The sequence below is a fragment of the Excalfactoria chinensis genome, chromosome 10 (assembly GCF_039878825.1).
Source record: "Excalfactoria chinensis isolate bCotChi1 chromosome 10, bCotChi1.hap2, whole genome shotgun sequence".
Lineage (NCBI taxonomy): Eukaryota > Metazoa > Chordata > Aves > Galliformes > Phasianidae > Excalfactoria > Excalfactoria chinensis.
In genome coordinates this window covers 6,004,629-6,025,480 of record NC_092834.1, presented here as the reverse complement: position 1 = coordinate 6,025,480, position 20,852 = coordinate 6,004,629, and the positions used below count along the sequence as shown (strand labels likewise).

The following is a 20,852-nucleotide window of genomic DNA, read 5'->3' as shown; positions in this document are numbered from 1 at the left end:
TAGATTTTAAAAGATGTGCAATTCTTCTGTTTGGCATAATATAAAGCCAGAAGTATCTCAGCAGCTCCGCTCTGACCAGCTACAAGTAAATTCAAGAGCACTTGGTAACGATTTTGCTAATGCACCAATGGGAGTTATGATCCAATCAGCCAGATTATAGGGTCAGACTGTCAGACTTTTCCTTTCCGGCTCCACAGGACTCAGGAACTCAAAAGCAAGTAGAACTTGAGAGCTGGAAAACCTCCTGTACCAAAAGCTGGCACAGCACTTGGCTTGTACAGCAACCACCGCAACATCACCTAACACAAAGACCTACAAAGCAGCAAGAGCTGGGAGAGCACAGCCTGAAACACAGAACTAAAACTAAGCTTCTGCTGAATAAAAACCCAAAATGGCTACTTTCCATATTTACCAAATAAAAACAGTAGAACTCTGCTACGTTTATTTAATTAGGGCCCAAAGCAGCCAGTGCTGGCAGTTGTCAGACATGCCCCTTCAATAATAAGGTTCGTGCTTTAAGTTCGCAGTGCGGCACAGCTCCTTGTTCCTGTGTCAGCCTGACGTCAGTGCTGTTTTTGCCAGAACAGCATGGAACCCTGCACTAATTACTGGAAAAGCTTCTTTTTTGCACATGACCTCGGTATCAAACCGCATTCACGAAACCCTACTTAATTAAATACAAAATGACGATTTATTTTTTAAAGGCTTGAAAATTCTATTTAAGCCCCTATTTGTGGTCAGTGGGAAAGTTTCCTTCTTGTGTTGAGGCTCTTTGCTGTTGATTTCACTCACAAAAGGAAAATACGTCCCTAATCTCTGCAGCCATTCAGCCAACCTTCCAGATCTGTTCTGAGGCTTTTGGCAACTGTACAGGTTTGTTTGCTGAAAGAGGCAATCCTGAAGTTAATTGAGAGGTCAAAACTGCTATTAGGACACTGTGGGTAGCACCAAATTGTCAGAGATGAGGCTGTGTGACTTCCCAAGGAGAGCAAGTGCAGCTGGAAACATATCAAAGGAAAACTATGTGAAAGTTGAAGGAACAGACATACTAACACTGACATTACAACAAAGAATAAGAGTGGGAAGACCTACTTTGGGGGTTCTTTAGAAGCTATGGATAAGTCTAACTTGGAGGAAAGCACAGGATGCTCTTTCTAATGCAGCAAGGACTTGGAAAAATTACACATGCATTCAGAGTTTAACTCATCACTATCTAATGGAACTGGCAGTGGCCCTGAGGAAAACCAGCACAAGTTCCAGCCACCCTCACTGAGGCAGCCTCAAATATCCAAAGGAGAAGACACAATTTTGGGAGGAACTCCTCTTCATTGTAGACCTTTCCAGCTTTCCCCATATAATTTCTTGCTTCGGTCCTTCTAAAGATATCAGAACAAGGAGCTAAGAAGGCATACTAACACCATTTAAAACCTCTATCGAAGCCCTGAGCTGCACTCAGCCTGAAGAGCCAGCGAAAGCTGACTCGAGAGCTGCGAACTTGGCTCTTCTTCATGCAAAGCAGTGGAAGTTTGCTAAAATGCAAAAGGCCTAATAAAAGATTGAAAGATTGCTTAATCACATGAGAAAAGCTAAACCTTTGATTTTTACTTTTTTTAAGCTATTTTCTCTCTATTCCCATAAGAATCCCATCTGCAAAACAACCTAGAAAACAGCTACTCTGCCAGAAAGGCAGCTGACTTTCAGGAGCGAAGCTGGAGGCAAGCAGAGCCTGCTCGCAGTCAGAGAAACACTGCAGGACAGTCACTTCTTCGTGAGGAAGACAAACACCTTCACTGCTAAAGCTTCTCCATTATGCAACAAGAGAAACTTCACTAGAGAAAAGAGGTCGCCTTCACCCAGCACATCAGTCTGGATGAGCCGTGATCCGCTTGCACTGAGCATGTGTGGAACTCCAGCCTTGCAGTGCATTTAAAGCATGGACACAACACAAGCAGAGGTGACGACCAGACCATGTCCTGATCCACAGAGGTGGTTCTCCTGATTGCCCCACTAGCATCCAATGCAGCCTTAAAAGAGAGGTGCCTGAGCTGACAATCCATGTACATCTGACAGGATCAAACAAGCATCCTGCTAAACCCTTGGGAATGTTATTCCAAAGGGCAGCCCCTCACAACGCTTTGATGTTCTCCTTCCCTACATCTGATGAGATGTCAGACTGGGGGGTTAAGAGTCTGGGACAGGTTCTGACTTTGGCAAAGAGTTCAAACACAGGAGGAGCAATTAAGTAACAAGCGTGGCAAATAGCAAAAGATTGCTCAAGAGGTCTCTGCCCCCTGCTTTGAAAGAGCCACAGGGACATCACCAGCAACGAGCTCAAACACCCGAGAACACACAGGACCTTCTGCAGGAACAATCAGTGTGGCAAGGCTGCTCTCAACATCAAAGACCTGCTTCCTACCCTGGAATAACAGTTGAACTTCAGTAGCCCTTTTCCCAGAGCATGTTAGGCAGCGTTAGGAAAAATGAGCTCAGCTTTCTGGCACTCCTGGGAGATAAATGGTTATCATCCACAGAATAAGCCCAAAGCTGTTTTCATGAGGTTAAGGAACTTGCCTAAGATCACAAAGAACTCAGGGCAAGGTTGGAACAGCTGCTATTGCTCTGAATGGTCTCCTTTCTGCTCCAGTGGGCAGACAACAGGGTTTTCCTTTAGCAGGGTGAAGGACGGACCCATGAATGGTGCTGGTGTACAGCATCCATCACCCAGCCTACAAACAGCATGTTCAAAATCACAAGCATCACAGCATATAGCCATTAACTGCTCCTTCCAGAAGCAGGACAAAGCAATTCAGACTCACTAACAAGGTGAAAAACCTGGATGCATCAGGGTGAACATCAGCTTTCTTATAGCCTACCTGTAACGCTTGTATTTCAGAAGGTTCAAAACATGGGGGGACTGAATAAATTACACCTATGGGTGCACCCACAAAGGGCAGGAGAAATCTAGGCATTTTAGAGCTCAGATGGGTCTGAGTTGCTGCATAACATGTCTGCAAATTGCCTCCACTCTCCTCCAGAAATCTGGTCATTGGCCAAACAAGCAATCCAAAGTAAATGGTAACATACTGAACAATGCCACTCTATTACCATCCAGCAACATTCCAACCTGAATTCTAACTTCTCCAACAAACATAACAGTGTTTCTACCATTGCTGCTTGCTAACATCTCAGGCTGTGTGCTGGCATCCCTACTGTTCTCTTCTTCGTACATTTTTTTTTGCCACAGTATGAAATTTCACCATTTATATGCTAGCCTAACTGTTATAAAAGTCAAATAATCCACCCCTTAATTCTTCTTGTATTGAATGTTACCCCATTTCTCCTGGTCCTCAATCACTTCAGATTTAGAAGCAACTCAATACTTAAGAGCTGTTCTAGGATCTGCCAACATATTACAGGAAAAATACAGAAATTATAGCACTTTCCAGTCTGTGCAGAGATGGGTGCAGCAGTTGTTTCTGCCACGATAAAGTGAATTCCTCAGTTTCACAAACCCACACTTTAAAAATTGTTTAAAGCAGGACAACAAGTCTTCAATTACAGAATTCCTTACCAGGCCATTTACTGGAACTTGCTTTGGGCAATACACAACAACAAAAAACAAGAAACACGAAGCTCTGGCCTCTCTGTACTCAACCTGATGAGATGGGCTGGTATGATAGCACTGCCTCCTCTACACAATAACATTTGCAAAATAACATTGCAAAAGGTGGAGATGCTCAGCTGCAAAGGACTTCATAGACAAGTTAATGTATAGTCTTAGATTCAAACATCCAAGTGGTGTCCATTTCACTGACCTGGGGTGTGTTTGAACGGGTGGCAGCAGGACCCTGAACAGACTTTTTCTCATCAAACAAGGCACACATGGAGACAAAACATTGTTGCTCCCAAGCAGAGCTTTTACTAAACCATGATTTCATTTCCTACTCCTCTGAAAGTGGAAATCCTGCCCAAACCTCCTATTTTCAGAATTCACATTTGAGATATTAGACAATGGTCCCCCAGCGTGAGCAGCTATTTAAAGCACTGCTGGAAGCACATGTTTAGGTTTGCCTGGTTGGTGACTGAGGACTCCTTTGCTAATCGTGCCCTCCAAGTTACCATGGTGGGGGCTGTTTAAAGAGATCTTATATTGAGGTCTAAACAGGACAGGAAAGCCACACTGCAAATGTTGTGAATCTCCTGGAGTATTTTCAGTCTGCATCCAACAAGTGTTGCCATCTGGTGGCTTGTAGACAGAGAAGTCAAAGGATCTCCTATGGCCACTTGAATAAAGCTCTCCCCTTCAGAAATCACTGATTCTGAGAACTAAAGCCCATGCTTGATATGTCTGATGTACAGCTGCTGTATTTACTCCTCCAACATAAGAGACCATATGAAATACATAGGCCAGTAAAAATGATGGACAGGAGCCTTCATTTTTCATTTCAAATCCTGTACTATTCATACAGAGAGTATAGAAAGATTGTTTTAGATCCTTTATGCTGTAGAGGTCATAGAAATCTGTAGAAGAGTGAGACCCTACACATTACCTCATAAATAACTTCAATACAAATTCATTTTTTCCTGTCACTGATGTCATCTAGAACTGGCATCACTTCCTTTTAATTGCACTGCCTAGAGCAATTAAGTACACCAAAGAGGATGGACTGCAAAAAGTCTTTTTGGCTATGCTGTTTTATTCTATTTTAGGGGGGTTTTGTTCCATAATTAAGAGTATTTTCAAATCCACAACTAGCATTGCCAAGTGATCACTTGTTATGCAACTTGTTTACCCTTTTGGTCTCCCAGTATGAAGACTGCAATTTATGAAATATAGCTTTTTCTATGAAAAGTTGTTTCCTAGGGGAAAACACAGTCTGTGGTAGAAGAGAATAAAGCAGGAACATATGTAAAGGATTTCACAGTAAAATAGAAGTTTGAAATGAAGATATTTCCAAGCTAGCTGAAATTAATTTTAGTTTATCCTCTCAACTAGCAAAAAGGAAGGGGGCATAGAATAAAGCAAAGGACTACAGGAATTCAGAACAAATGCACCCTGAGCTCCGGCAGCTCAGGGCCATGCCCTGTAGTGAAGAACCTTTTCCTGATATCCAACCTGACCATCCTCTGACACAGCTCATGCCACTCCATTAAGTCCTCTCACTGTCACCAGAGAGAGATCAGCTCCGTGAGGAAGCCATAGGCAACCATGAGGAGCTTCAGGCTGCCATGAGTCCTTCCCTCAGCCTCCTGTGCTCCAGGCTGAACAAACCAAAGGACTTCAGCTGCTCCTTACACATCTTACCCTCTAGAACTTGCACCATTTTTTGTTGTCCTTCCTTTGCTGCTCTTCTGTACTTCCCAGATACCTGCTCTTTAAGCACAAAGTCACATTGGTGCCTGATGGTGCAGCCATTAGAGCTCGCATGAAGCACACCATACACAACACACAGCACGGTGAGCTTTCTTCTGTGCCCTCCTCCAAACACAGCTGGCAAAGTTCTCCCAAAATCTACCCACCAGCTTGCTGATCTCGAGCTCTGCCACACACTGCAGTTGGGGCTTTTGACTCACGTGAACAAGGATGAGATCGTTCCTTTTTTATTGTTTTGTTTCCCAAACCACGATTTCAGGCTTGATTTATTTTTGTTTTCAGTGGGGGAAAAACTGCTTCAGAAGCAGAGGCAGGAGATGAGGCTGCTGTCTTGTATTCAAGTTTCAGTTCCCTGTTTTGACAAACTTTCTGTACCACCGTGTGCCATACTGTTAGCCAGTCAGCGCCTCCACTCTGCCCTCCCTACCCTGCAGAGATGTAGAAAAGTATATTAAAGATGACTACAGGCTCAGTTGCTACACCAACAAGGACTTATTGAAAAGCTCAGTTTATGTCTGACACTAAGCAGGACGAGTTTCTCTTAACATAAACAGACACAAGCTAGCTTCAAACTATGTAATTTCAGCAGCAAAAAACTGCTTAGCCACAGCAGCAGAGGTGGTATCACTTTCTACATCCTTCCCCACTTAGACCATTGGTATTTTCTTAGTTCTGCAAATCCAGTGGCTGTACTTCAGCAACTAATAGCCAAACTAGAAAAACACACAATGACACTCGATTTTCAGCTTGATTATTACAAAAAAATTAATCTCAGAAAGAGCAGCAATGCATTGGAATAGGCTGCTCAGGAAGGTGGTAGAGTCATCAACCCTGGAGGTGTTCAAGAAAAGGGTAACAGAGGCCACAAGTATGAGCTGATGGTTGGACTGGATGACCTAAGTGCTCTAACTTTAATGATTCTATGATCTCTGCCTGCCACACAGATGGACCTTAACACTGGAAGTGTCTGACAACAGATAGTCTTAAATTGTTCTGCAGAACTATGAAGTATCTCTGGTAGAGAGGAAAATGTATTTAATTATAGACAATTTAGATGAGATCATTTGGAAACTGAAACATCTCAATTATCGCAGTAAAGTAATAGCAAAATAATTTTTAGGTTACTTTTCATCAAGGCAAACGGAAGCTTAGAGGGATGATGGGACTTTATTTTGACACTTCAGTTAAGAATCTGTTTCTTATAAGGAGAAATTATTTCCCCTAAATTCATAATATAGCCAAATGTGGGGGCAGGATAATCACCCATCCCATCCTTCACAGCAAGAACAAAATCACAGTTATCACTCCATCCTTTGTGTGATTTCTGAATTGACATTTACATTCAGGTATCCTCAAGGCAATGAAACTGAAAAGATCACTGGATCCACAGTTTTTTCCCCTACACCAACAGAAGACTCCTAGCACTGCAGCCTAGCAAAGGATTAACAATCCTAGACTGCTTCCAACTTTCCTACTAGGGGCTGGTAAATGCTGTTGATCATGTAAATAAGGCAGCAAACCAAAATACATCCTATGTCCCCAAAACCTCTTGGGCCTCATTTCTGCCTCCCCTTTTCCTATGGTGTGACTCACCGTTTTACTGTATGTATTCTGAGCACTTTTTTCCTTTCCTTTGTATCACTTTCATAGTCTTTTCCTGTCCAAAAGACTCCCTTGTACACTTGCACCTGGCTACTAGATGCTTCAAGATGCTTTCACTTCAAGCTCTATAGTACATGCAGCTGTCAATCTGCAAGCAAGCTTACACTCCTATAAAATGACAGACCAAATCAGGCTATTAGCCCCTTACTCTGGGTAGGCATGGGGCACCAGGCTGTGACTCCAGCAAGTGAGGTTTCTGGCTAGCTAAGTTGCATAAGTGAAGGTACAGCAGGACTGGCAGGCAGATGCTGTTTGGCATGGTGGACAAAGTGGCACTGCTTCAACACTGGCTGGTCTTTTTTTCCTCCCATTCATATCCTCTCGCATCTTTAAATCAAATGTGCCTGCAGCTTCAAATGTCTGCACCTCACAGAAGTTTCTAATCTAAAATGTTAGGGAGATGAATCTGTAGAGGGAACAAATGTATTTTACGCCACCATGGAGGAAAAAAACAAAAACCTTTACACCTAAGTTAAAATAGCCTAAAGGCAACCAAATCTGCATGCAACATTCCAACATTCTAGTTATGCTCTAGTGAATGCTGTATAGAGAAGGCATAGCCACTACATAGATTCATGACATAAACCATGGGAAGCTGGAAGTCCATTCTCCTTATACTTATTTATAAGTATGATTTATAGATTTATATAGTATAATTTGTATATTTTAAGACTTGTGAACTGCTTGAAGCCATGAGGACACAAGAAGAGGATGATGGAAGAGAAATGGTCCCCAAAGGGAAGCACAGAGGTGTAAGGTAAGGTTGGCAGAGGGTTTGGAGTACTTATAACAAATCAGCCCCCCCTGCATTCACCAGAGCCTCCAGCAGCTGCCACACTCCCAAGGATATGCAACAGTGTGCCAAGGTAAAGGAAAGATGTTCCCAGATGGAAGAAGGTCGAGGTTCTGGCTGCAAGCTGTCTGCAGAGCTTGCTGGCATAGCACTCACTGCCTGCCCAGGCTGGGGTGTTTAAACAGGGCTGGTCTCGCACACACCGCCTTCTTGTTCATGGCTAATCCTGCTCTGAGGTCAAATAACACCAGCCATGAGTCACCACAGCATCTCCCAGGCAACTGGTTGAATATACGATGTAAACACACGATTACAGATTCACTGCGGGGATCAGGAAGGAGAAGGAGGAAGAGCTGGGCTGAAATAAGTCATGCTTGTATTAAAATCAGCGCTGCGGTAACACTGGACAAGCACGTCTGTGTCAGCATGATGACATGATTTTCTCCTCCCAGTCTACTTCTACCCAGTGTCTTCACTGAAATCCTTTCTTTCCCCTCAGATAGTTTCTCCAAAATGAGGTACAAACACAGGAGAGGGTGCTACACAAACAGCTGCTTTGCATTTCAGATGTCACCCTCATACTGCAGCCATTCTTCCCATACACATGGGCTTGCCTATCCCTGAGGCCCCTGTTCAATGTTGGCCTGCTCTAAGCTGCATCTTGGGTCAACAATCATCCTTTATGGAATATCTAAGAAACAAAATCGCCATGCTACTACACCAGAAAGTATAAAATCCTATTATAAACAAAGGAACAATTGAAAGCAATTACCTCCTTTCCCTCTGAATCAGAAGCAGAGTCAGATTTCCCACTTGTTACAACGAATGGCGGCAAGAAGAACCCAGGGAGCCCTCCCCAATGACTCAGTTAGACTTAGGGCTGGAGAAGCAGAGCCATAGAGCTGGGGACAAGCCATGGCCACCAGCCAAGCCATGGCACTGAGAATGCCCGGGCAAATGCTGTAGGAAAGCATTACTGCTGCCCGGAAATCCCATGAAATATTCTGGTTCCTGAAGGCAAACACAGCATCCTTTCAGATCCTTTCTTGGCAATTTGGCCACTGGGTCCCTGGAGGGAGATGAGGTCACAGCACGCTGTCACAGCCCTTGCGCGCCCCATGCACACATGGGCTGCGAGTCACCGCCTCTCCCCTTCTGTGAGAAAACAGACGCTGAGCTAATTGATTGCACAGGAATCAGCCACTGTAAAAAGGCTTCTCTTCCCGAGCAGAAAACAGCTCCAACAACACAGAAAGGAGCGGAAATGAGCAAATGAGGTGGCCAACTCTCAGCCACTAATCACCAGGAGGGAATTAGCTAAGTCCTTAGGCCAAATCATACTTCATGCACATCTCTTATAACTACTAGATAGACAAATAATAGGAATAAAACAATGCACTCAGTTCCATAAGCTATACTGTGTATAGAGAAAATGTCAGGCGTTTTCCTCACACTATGTACCAATGTGCTGCACAGCAAGAAGTCAGAAGGGAAGGTTAATTGTAGGGTCTGCAGCCTGGAACATGCCCATTCCCACGGGCCTGAAGTCACCAAAGGAAAACTCCGCGCTCTTGTTTTAAGTGTACAAAGGCTAAATGAGAGCGGTGGGCTTTAAATGTGAAAAGCCATTCTGTCTGAACTCTCTGCTGGAGGAATGGCACTGAGCACCACGTGTCTCCTTGCTTCTGCAAGGAGTTTCAGAAAATGCTGTGTTTGTTCTGAACTGCACAAGATTTCAGGGAGAAGGGCTGTGTTTCACAAGGTTTATAGCAATGAAACTCATCACTCTAATTAAGCAGATCCTAAGAGTAACTGGAACTTACCAGGCCATACAGCATTTAGACACTAGCATCTTTAACCTTGCAAATATATCCTCCAGTACCCTGCCCACATTTAAAAGCTTTTTCCTATGTGTAAATATGACTATGTATTTTCCACAATAGAATGTCGTTAAACATTAAACATTTACAAACTAGAAGTCATACTATTCTAGCAAAGTCGAGCAAGAGATTTTTAAAAGGCTAAAGTGGTCCTCCAAACTATATACTCTGTCCTCAATGAACGTGCAAATGAGAAAAAAAGTTAACCAAAACAGAACTAGGTTTAAATCCACTCGAATTAAGCATATTTCATAGACTGATACACTGGTAATTCAAAGAAAAGCAACTATTTACCAGGAGAAATTGTCTCCAGACTCCCGGGATTAATCTTTCTAGTGCTTGTGCAGTGCTGGACGGTTGACCCAGTGAAGATCAAGTAGAAAACTACATCATCTTCAACCTTATCTTCCTCAGTCAGCTGCACTGTAATAACAGAGTCGCCCTGGGAAAAAGAACAACAACAACAAAAGTCATTCAGTTTACATATCCAAGAACTGCATTAAATAAAACTCTACCCTCAGACTGCTGCTTTCTGTTCGTGCTTTCCTTTCACATGACTTGGGGCCCATCCTAATTTTCAGATATGCAAGTTATCCTTAGCATGCCTCTTAGCCAGACTATCAAGCATCACAGCCAGCCAACCAGCTAGAAAATATGTTGAGCTCAGCTCTGGGAAGAGACACATAGAAACCCCCAGAGTATATTCAGAATAGCAACTTAACATAGGGAAATCGTGCCATTGCACTGAAGTCTGATAAACACATAACCCACACAGGGTCTTTTATAGGCATGCACACACACACATATCATATATACTTAGCCAAAACAACAAAACAGAACCAGCATCCTAATATGGCCTGTCTTCATCAGTTTAAATTCCCCCCTGCCAACCTAGCCACTGTGCTGATAGTTCCAGCATGACCAGCTCCACCACTGAACACATCCCTCCATCAATAAACACACAGATACAAATGGTTCTCATCCACTGAGGTTTATGAGATAAATAGCTGATTCCTGCTCAACTTCACAGAAACTTGACTTTAGCACTCCAGAGCAAAACCCTTGTATATAGAGGGCATATATCATTGTCATTGCTGAACTGGCACAGGATACAGTAAATATACCTGCAATTCATGCACCCCTACAGTCAACAGGAGCAATATCCAACACATTCAGTTTTCCATTGAGAAGAGGAATCAGGGAAGGGGGATGACTTGCAGTTACTACACCAATAAGTTAAGCATGTTCACTTGATCCGACTGCCCATCATTTATCTGCTTGAAATACATAAAACATGAGACATCACAGACTGAAGTGACCTTCTGCCCCAGTTCCCTCAAAGATCAAAACCAGTTGGATGCCCCAGTTTTACACAGCAGCTGCATTAGCCAGCCCTCTGCCACAACACTGAGCATACGCTTAAGGCTGCAAATCTGGAAAAGATTGTTTTTATTATTATTTGTGCAGATTATGTAATTCTGATTTGCAAAGCCAATGGAAGACACATGTCACTTCACTTCAAACCTTTTCCTTTAAATCCCTCAGTTAATCTCTTCTTTGTCAAATACAATCCTTGAAGAAAAATCCAAGACTTCCAAGTCCTCACAAGCACCCATTAGCATCACTTCCCACACTCCAATTCCAGTCACCCCCATCTTCCATCATCGTTTCAACTCTCTTCATACCCCAGCGGGGCTTCCTCTCTCAAAGTTCACATCCAGTTCTTCTCTTGCCTGCCTTGGCTGGTAGCACATGCCATAGGCAGGCTGCATAGACTGCTCTGGACAAAGTTTTTTAGTACAGTGCAGCCTTTAAAGATACAGGTCATCCTTTTAATGCACAAAATTATGAGCTTACAAAGATAAATGGAGCAGCAAGTAGCTTGCATTTCCACAGTCTAAAGAGCTCCAAATGGACATTTCAGGAAGGTATCACACGATAACATCGCACCAGACTTCCAGCTGGGGATAAAAGAACCACGGAGCAGAAGTATAGACTCTGAATATTCAGTGTTAAAATAAAAACAGGTGCAAAAAGAAAGAAATTAAACTTTAAACTCAAGCATGACGAGTTCACATGCTGAGCTGAAAACAAAATAACTCATTGCAAGCAAATGGACCCAGTTTTGAGCGGATGCTCAATTAAAAAGAAAAAACACAGAAGTTTCAACCTGCAAATCCTTTGTGCTTTGACTTTTATATCCATCTTTGTTCATGCTGTTCCCCCCTTCAGGCATGAACATACAAGGTACTTAAATAGACTTAAAAATGAGGTGACATTTAAGGATACTCATCAATGGGGCCAATTGTTCAAGCAGTAGCTCTGGAGGGGAATTGTTCTTTTCTTTAACTCACAATTCTTTTCTTTAACTCCAATTCTCGTGAAGGAAAAGCAAATCTGCAGAGAGTGCACGTGAGAAGACACCTGGCTATACATGTGAATAAGGCACTTCCCAGCACAGCACTTGATTCAAAACAAAGAATAAAGACAAAGAGAAGCAAAATAAAATGGTGACTACAAAATGCTGACTGTGTAAACACACAGGTAAGAAACCTGAAAGCTGTCAAACCTGAAAGCTGTCCAAGCTGAGGCTTAATAAGACGTGTTAACTTTTCATATAGAAGCCTGAAGCAAAGTTGCCAAACAGCCAGGCTCAGCTTAAGGGGTGGCCCTGCTTTGGGGCAGGGGGGGTAGGCCTGGTGATCTCCAGCAATCCTTTCTAGCCAAAGTTATTTTGCAGTTTGTATGTTTTATTTTAGCTCTCTTTACTTCAGTGTACATAGAAGCCAAAGGGAAATACAAACGCTCCTCAGCTGATATCGGTCAGCTTTTCAGCTGTGCCTACGCTGTGCTTCATGGAGGAACACATCCCATCATCCTTCTCCTGCACCTCTGAAGGACCTGGCCCAAGACTGATTAGAGCAGCTCAATATCCTTATTACGTCAGCTAAATATTATTATTTTTCTTAACTGAAATCGTACATCGTCTCCAAACGTCTGCAGCAAGATGGATAAGGTGCCACCTAAATGCTGCATGCTTCAGTTTATTCTCAGCTGTCTTCTGAATGAGCTCTTGGCTGTGCTATGCACGGGACAACTCACTGTACGTGACCAGAGATCCCAATGGGAACAAAGCACTAAGTGCAGGCCGTCCTTCAACACAAATCTCTCCCCTCCGTTCTTAACAACTTCGCTATCCACTGCCAACTTTTATTTAATTTTAAAAGGCCATTTTGAAACAACGTATTTATTTGAAGAGGAAATAGTGTGCAGAACAAGCCTCCCTCTTTCAAACACTTTTGGAGCTAAAGAAAATCAGTTACAAACACAGCCAAAATTCCTTCGATCCGCACAGAAGAGTTTCCAACAGCTCGATTGCATTCGGCCTCCAAAAACATTTTAATTGAAGTATGTTTACCTTCATTCATTTAATATTATCCAAAAAAGTCATCTGTTCAGTATCACTGCTGCACAAGGTGGTTATTATAACCCTTCTTTCATCCTCAATGGCTAGAACTGGATGGCCAGTCTGCCAATATCCCTTTGGTGAAAGTACAGACAGATCAAAGCGATTCCCTGGAATGCTCCAACAAATAAGAATAATTTAATTTCAAAACTAGTTTGGATTGACTAATATTTACTTGGCTTAAAGCCTATTGGAAATGAAAACATTCCATTTTTGTCCATTCATGAAAGAGGTCACCCTCGCCTTCATTTTGATCTGAAAAGTCTCTGGAAAAAAAGCCTTTTGGATAGCTGTAACATGATGCAAAGAGCATGGATGCTGCTCTGCACTCAAAACACACTCCCTTCCTCAAGTAGAAGAGAGGAGGAGCACGAGCTGCCTCCTCAGGGGATGCACGCATTGGGAAAACCAGACCTGGCCCTGGGCTTTGATCCATCACAACCCAGCCCAAAGCGATGCTGGTGCAGCTCATCTCTAAACAGTCAGCTTTCTTAAAGCATTAAAATGCAATGATCTCTAAAAAGGCCCCAGCACAGGTAGTACCTCCAAGAAACAAAACCATAAAGTGGCAAGGCACCTGCCTGTCGGCACTGGGACAGCCACGCCATTCCAGATGTTTGTTTTTCAAGTGCCACAGCCATAAAGGCGTGTGGGTTGTGTACATAAAGTATGAGCCACTCTGAGTAATCATTTCTTCTGATACCACCTGGGTTCTGCGTCTGTAAAGGTGGATGGTTTCCCTTTGCAGTCTATCACTGTGCTGGTTAACAGATTTTAAAGTTTCTACCAAAATAAAATCACACTTTACTTTTGTAGCATGTGAAGCATGTGATTTCTAAACAGACTTTTTTTTTCCCCCTCCTGGATCACACTGGGAATTTGAAGTACATTATCTAACCCATTAACCACCCACTCTGACCTTCCCCCACACAAACTCTAAAAATACTTACTGAAGCAAAGCATGTGTTAGATAGAAAAGCTGAAGCACTCCAGCTTTACTTTAGCTTTCAGTGAGAAAACACTGCCAACCAGTAAAGCTACTTTTGTTCTACACAGAAAAGCCAAGTTACTGCTGATGACCACTGGCATCTTGGGCTGCTTTTTCATGCAGATAAAACCTATGCAGTTGTATGGAACAGAAAGTCAGCATATTAGATAGTTGGGAGATTCACATGCAAGGAAAGAAACCTCTCCAACACATCTCCTTCTCCAGAGCTGTTGTAAAAGTCAGCAAGGTGATGCTTTATTCTAGAGGCTGGATTAGGCTCTGGATTAGATGAGTAAACGTAATCTGCCAAGGCAACAAGTTTTGTTTTGTTTCCACTGTTCATAACATGAATCAGATTTTTTTTTGGGTCATTGCTTGTTGCATTATGTTATGATTAAAAAATAAAAAGAGAGAGAGAGAGAGAGAGAAATGTGCTTTTGAAACAGAACCTTTTTCCTTCCCCTTTGAAAAGCTCCAAACAGCTCCTGAGTTGTTCTATACCATCTGACAGACACAAAACCACAGCAATAGCTTCTTCCTCTCCTCCATGGAATTTAGACTCCTTGATACTTTTAATTCTCAGGTAGAGATGAACTCGCTTTTATCCCAGCTGCAGCTCAACACAACGCACAGAATCAGGCTGCAATTCTAAGGGACAATTCTAAGGGATGTCCCTGTGCTCTGAGTTCCCTATCAATGAAATGGGAATAAAGGTACAAACTCATCGAGTGCTCTTCATTCAAATAGCTTTGACAAGAAATGCTGGTTTCAATTATATCATGTTTTCTCTTTTCAATTATATCATGTTTTCTCTGGAAATTGCTCAGGACTGAAAACAAATAAGTCAGACAAAGTCAAAGGGAAAGGTGAGACAGTTTCACCTCAGCTGAAATTGTAGGATGCTCTGAAATCAGCTGGAGGATGGAAAAGACAATGTCAAAGTGGTTTTCAAAGATGCTGGAGAAATCATCTCACAAGAGAAAAAAAAAAAAAAACAAAAACCAACAACAAAACACAACTGTATGGATGCTCTATGATCTATTACCACTTATCTCTGCTAGTAGACTAAGTCAACACAAACTTCTGCTCCTGGCAAACTTTGGGCCCAAAGTGCCCTATATTGGCTGAGTGACTTTGAGATCCCTCCAGCTGAGTTACTTTGGCTCATCACAGGTGAAATCTGGGGCAGATTTTACCTTCAAAACATCCAGCTGCATCACCTTTGCAAGGTGATGTGAGCGCATCTTGCTCCATTCAGAGGGCACCTTCCTTCTTGAGAACACAATTAGGGCTGGTACTGCAATCCATGATGCACCCAAGCCCTTCTGCAGATGGGGCTACTTATCTCACAACCTCTGAGCTATTATATATAAAAAGGAATGGAAGGTGTCAGAGGTATGTTACAATGAGTGAACAACAGTCCTTACAGACACCCTCAATTTTAGCAATCCTAACCAAGTCAGGGGAGCACTCGGGAGAAAAATCTGTGCCCAGCACAGCCCATTCTGCAGAGCCCCAGGCTTCAGAAACAAAGGCAGTGCTGTGCAAACTGCCTCAACATGAGCAGCTCCATCAAGCCCTTCTCATGTGGAGATATCCTCCTTGATAACAGCAGTGACCTGGGTCAGCAGCGTAAGGGAAGATGGATGTCGTTCTGCCGGGGTGTTGCAACCTCCTGCAGATAAGACCTCCAAGGAAAGACTCCAGAAATAAATAGAATGGCAAACAGCCAAGCTTGGGGTAGGATTGGGTCCTTTTTCACAGTCAACGAGTGCACACTCCTTGATCTTAAAGGCGCACAAGGTAGAGAATTTATTATCATTATTATTATTTTTCAAGGAAACAAAACACAAAGAAAGAAAAGACAAACAGCTCCAGTGGTTTAAAAATAAAAGCTAAAAGAAAACTATAACCTCCAAATCTAACTTCATTTTGCTCTTGAATTAACAGCAGTACAATCAGGTTTGTCAGAGAGAAGTTTCAGATTACCAGTGTGGAGGCTGAGCCCCTCTTTGATGAGAAAGACAGATTTTGCCATGCGGTCTCTTACCCTTAGGAAAACACAATGGTAGCCCACAGCTTCTTGCCCACAGGCCACCAAAAGAGCACGATGATGGTACAGGTTTTTCTCCCAGCCCACACAGCAACTCCAAGTGACACCTTCCACATTTCATTAACACCACACAGAGCCAGCCCAGCTCCTCTTTCAGCATTAGCCGCAAAGTCATGACCCAAGCACTGACTTGCATATGCAAAATAACTTCCTCCTCTCCAACAATTTCTCCTCACAAAGGTGAGAAAGAAGAACAATACTTTGAAGAATAGCATCAGAGAACAATATTTTGTCTAAAAATCAGTTTAGATTAACATGACAATGGATTGATGCAGAACAGAGTCAAAAGACCATTTAGTTAAGACTGTTTGGGTAAGAGGAATAAGTAGGAAAACGTGAACACCTATGATTAATACAGTACCAAGAAATAGTCTGCTATGCAGTGCTAAGCGGATAGAGGGAGCTGAGAACTACCAGTAAACACAGATATTATTGGAACTGCTGCTTCCAGGTGCAAGCCGGCTCATGCCGATCTATCCTGAGTGCAACCTATGCTGAAAACACAGCATGGACCTTGACTGTCTGCAGAGCTAGCACCATTAGCACTGATTTATTAGAGCAGCCTCACAGCTACATGACGTGCCTCACCAGTTCAGGTGTCTAATCCTGCTGCGTGGTTTGTTTGCAAAGAGATAAATGGCTCAGGGACAGCAAGGAGAGGGTTTCCTACTCTGAGCCGGTGCAAGCAACACCAGCAGAATTGGACACACTTAAAGGAGCCCATTATTAGCAACCCACATCCTTTGACAGAGCACGTCTGCATCTCCAAATCAATCAGCTCCATGATGAATCTTTATTGAGTGTCAAGAGATGATTATAGGCACTACACACACATTAATACAGGCAGCTTGGAGGAGATCTCCACAGACTGCCAACAGAAAATCCATCAAAGTAAGAGGATCTTGTTAGTGCTGAAGACGACATAATTTATCTTCATGGGTGCATCTTTATGACACAGTACTTAGGTGCACAGAGACAGGGAAGTTGCTAGAACTGGTTGTTAATAGTCAGCCTGGGTGCATTATTGCTTTAGCACAGAGCTCCGCAAGCTCTGGAGGACTGCCACAACCAGCTCTTGTTCAACAGCTGCAGGGAGCTGTGCTGTGCAGACAGCCTTCACACAACTAAACAGCCACGGACATTTCTGAAATTGTAAAATTAACAACCCCACAAAACATAATAATAATTAAAGAAAAATGTTATGTAGAATTGCAGGAAGGATAAGAAAAGTGTCACTGAAATGTTTGTGTTATACCCTAGAGAAGAAAATTATGGGAAGATCTGTACTGATAAGAGTAGCATATCTGGGAACATAATCATATTGTGTGGTTGAAATTGGCAGCGCAGTGGAGAAAACATTGATTTATTTTCATTATTTGAGCAGGATAGCATTGGCCAGGTCATTCATTTCAAGCACTGTATGCCTGCTGCCATGGCCTGCACTGTCTGTGTGAGCAGCCTGTCTGCAGCAAGCCCCAAACAGCTCTGGTGCTGGGAAGAGACATGCATAGACGAGCACACTCACTACACTGGGGGACTGACCTCACATCTGAGCAAGTCTCTACATAATGCCATCATAGAAGACAAAAAACAGGGAATCTTCTACATAGCAAGATGTCCACTCTGGTATCACCCAGCTTCCCCAGCAAGGGCTGATCTTACTATTATGGGCTTTTCTCAGAACCTCTGGAAACTACTGCAACCATTCCCTATAAAAGGGCATCCAAACTGACAGGGATGTCTTGTTCTGTCCTCTTCCTAAAGTCTATTCTGTTCCTTACTACACCGCAAAATGAAGCACACAATTTATTACCAGCTGCTTGGGCTGATAGTGCTCCCTGCAAACTTACTCACAGAGCAATAACAACAAAAATCACAGAGTCTGGGAGAAATAGCAGACAGTCTGAGCGTGCTTGGTGACTAAGAGAGCAATTCTCCTGGCATCAGAGAGCTGAACGGAGTCACAATTCCTGGAAGATAAAGTACGTGTGATCCTGGGAGATAAAGTACATGTGATGACACACCACTTGAAACAATCTCCTGTCACCGCAGTGTTTTCACAAATAGTCTTGATGTGTCTCAAAGGAAAAATGTATTAATAATCTGATTAGAACACAACCATTCAAAGGCATGAGAACAGCATTTCCCTTATACTCCAGCATCCTCTATAGTGCAGCAAGCCCCTCGAAAAGACACCACCCACAGAGTGCTCCAGGGTGCTGATTTTCCTGCTAGCTGCAAAGTATCCGCCCCAGTCTGTAAATATTTTGCAGCCACAGCACTTGGAGCTACACCATGGCAATAGAGGCCCTTTACAAAGTAGCATTCCCTTTTTTAAGACAACAGAAACAGCCACCCCTCAGCCACAACCAATGTGCAGATGACACTTGTGCAACACTGAGAGGAACCCCTTTGAAACGAAGATGCAAACGCAGGCAAGCCCTACAGACTGCTGCTCTGCAAACGTGCTGCAACAGAGCTGCCACTTGATGGCAGTACACAGCGTTGATCTCAGCGCACAACAATTAATCACAGTTTAGTTTATTTCCCACTTAGGAACAATATGGGATTGCAGAGGATGAGTGTTTGCATGCACACCGCATGCAGCACAACCTTTTGAAGGACAGGAGCCAACAGGCTTTTCGCAGATTTAAAAGCTTATTTGAAAGCATCATGCCTTTGTCAATTCAAGGTCTTAAAATCACCCTGACAATAGCTCTGCTGTCAGAACTGTTTTTGGCCTAATGGTTCCCAAAACGATTGTCAGAATTTTGTAACACAAAACAAAGCTGGGAGCCACATCTTGATGTTGGGATATTGGTGTGGTTGTCCTACAGGTAATGCAAGAATATGTATCAATTCCCTATACAAGTACAATCCACAGGGGAAGAGCATTTTCATCCTCTTAAACGCCAAGTCCTGCACTCCACCAACGGAGAGAGGAAGCACTACAGGAGTTGGGATGCAATCTCTTAACTTCATTCCAGATACCAACCAGCTCATCAGCTACTGCAAGACCTAAGAAAAAACTAAATTCAGACCCTTAGAGTGTATTCATCCAGTACTTTAATTAAAACCCAGTGCGATGGTGAAAGGATCCCTTCTGCCCGTTTGCAGTGGGGCTCAGTTTCAGGGAACAGGTTGAGCCAATCTGATAGCTCTGCCACAGAGGTGGTTCATCGTCTCATCCATTTTCCCACCCTTGCCCTGTACCAGACCCGGCACCTTTCTTCTGACAATCTTATTATTTGAAAATCACATGTAAAGCTGTAAAGTAATGCTGACTTAAGGGCAGAACTTCAGGCAGAAAAAGCTCCAGACATTAAGCTGGTCCACCTGTACACCAGTGCACTCATACACACTAAAGAAGATCATAGAAGCAAGCAAAGATCAAATAGACAATTACAGCAGGAGGGCTTGGAACCCAAATCACCAGCATTTTTAGTTTGGCTAATAGGAATGAAGCACTGAGAAGAGACCTCTAAACTGCAAATTAATCTATAGTGCACCTGGAAGAAAGGAAGGCAGAGCTGATGGCCACACAGCCCCTTCCGGCTTGTCCAGCCAAAGCTGTCGCCAAGTAAATGCTTCAGATAACCACATTACAAGAAATCCTACACTAAGTAGATCCTGTAAAGCCAGAGAATGCTTCATCTAAGAGGAGCAAGCCAAGCAAACAGCTTTGTAATAACCCATCTGGGCAGCACCATCAGCAATCGGGTACCCCAAGCACTGCTGTGTGCCCATTTCAGTAGGAAGGGAGGCATTTGTTTCAGGACATACACCAGAATTTGAAAAGAATTCAAATCAAGGACCTACGTAACAAAAACTCAGAAAAGAAACCAACAAAGAACCAGACAAACACAGACTAGGGAGGATATGATTTTGTCCACAGAATGAAAACGAACCATGAAAAACAAAGTTTGATCTGGCGCCCCAGCTAAGTTTCTTAAAACCAAACAAGCAGCAGGTTCTTCAACAAGGAACACAAGCAAATATTCTATTTGTAAAGGGCGCTCAGAGGCCTTCCATTCATAAATCAAAGACACTTTGAAGGCGAGGCAGAAAACTACTTTGCCATTAAGAAGAAATCAAGCACTCAACAAATAAAAGACAAGAGGCTTATCAGATCCTCTGACCGCAGAACTGAGCTGAACATCAAGGTTGATTCTCCTCTTGCCTAAGGACCTCAGGAGAAAGTAAGACTTGTTCATAGACATTTTCATGCGAAACTCCCACATCAAAAACAAGCTTGGCATATTCCAACTTCTTCTGCTGGACTGACTTCAGGTATTCAGATATTCATCCCTGTTGCTTTTGTCACTGTTGATGGTCACTAAGAAAGCAAATTCAGCTTTAGTAGAAAAGTAACTAGACCACAGCTGCTAATCTCATGGCAACGGTTTACTGTGTTAGGACTATGAAGGTATCTCATTCCTTTCCTTTTGTGCCTTCAGTAGAGATTTCCAAAGACCATTAACTACTTAGCAGATAATATTGCACAAGCCATACTCAGGGCTGTCTCAGACATAATAACTACCCATCAGACTCTGCTCCTAAAGCCTCATGCTTTCTG

General features: G+C 43.0%; 1 protein-coding gene across 3 annotated transcripts in view; it reads right to left on the bottom strand.

The window, feature by feature from the left end:
* AKAP13 (A-kinase anchoring protein 13) overlaps window positions 1-20,852 on the bottom strand; it is a 188,498-nt gene that overhangs the window by 114,647 nt on the left and 52,999 nt on the right. For all 3 annotated transcript variants that reach the window (XM_072345260.1, XM_072345262.1, XM_072345263.1), the window contains exon 4: window positions 10,004-10,151. In XM_072345260.1, coding sequence (XP_072201361.1) covers window positions 10,004-10,151 — 148 coding nt within the window. The remainder of the gene's footprint in view (window positions 1-10,003; window positions 10,152-20,852) is intronic.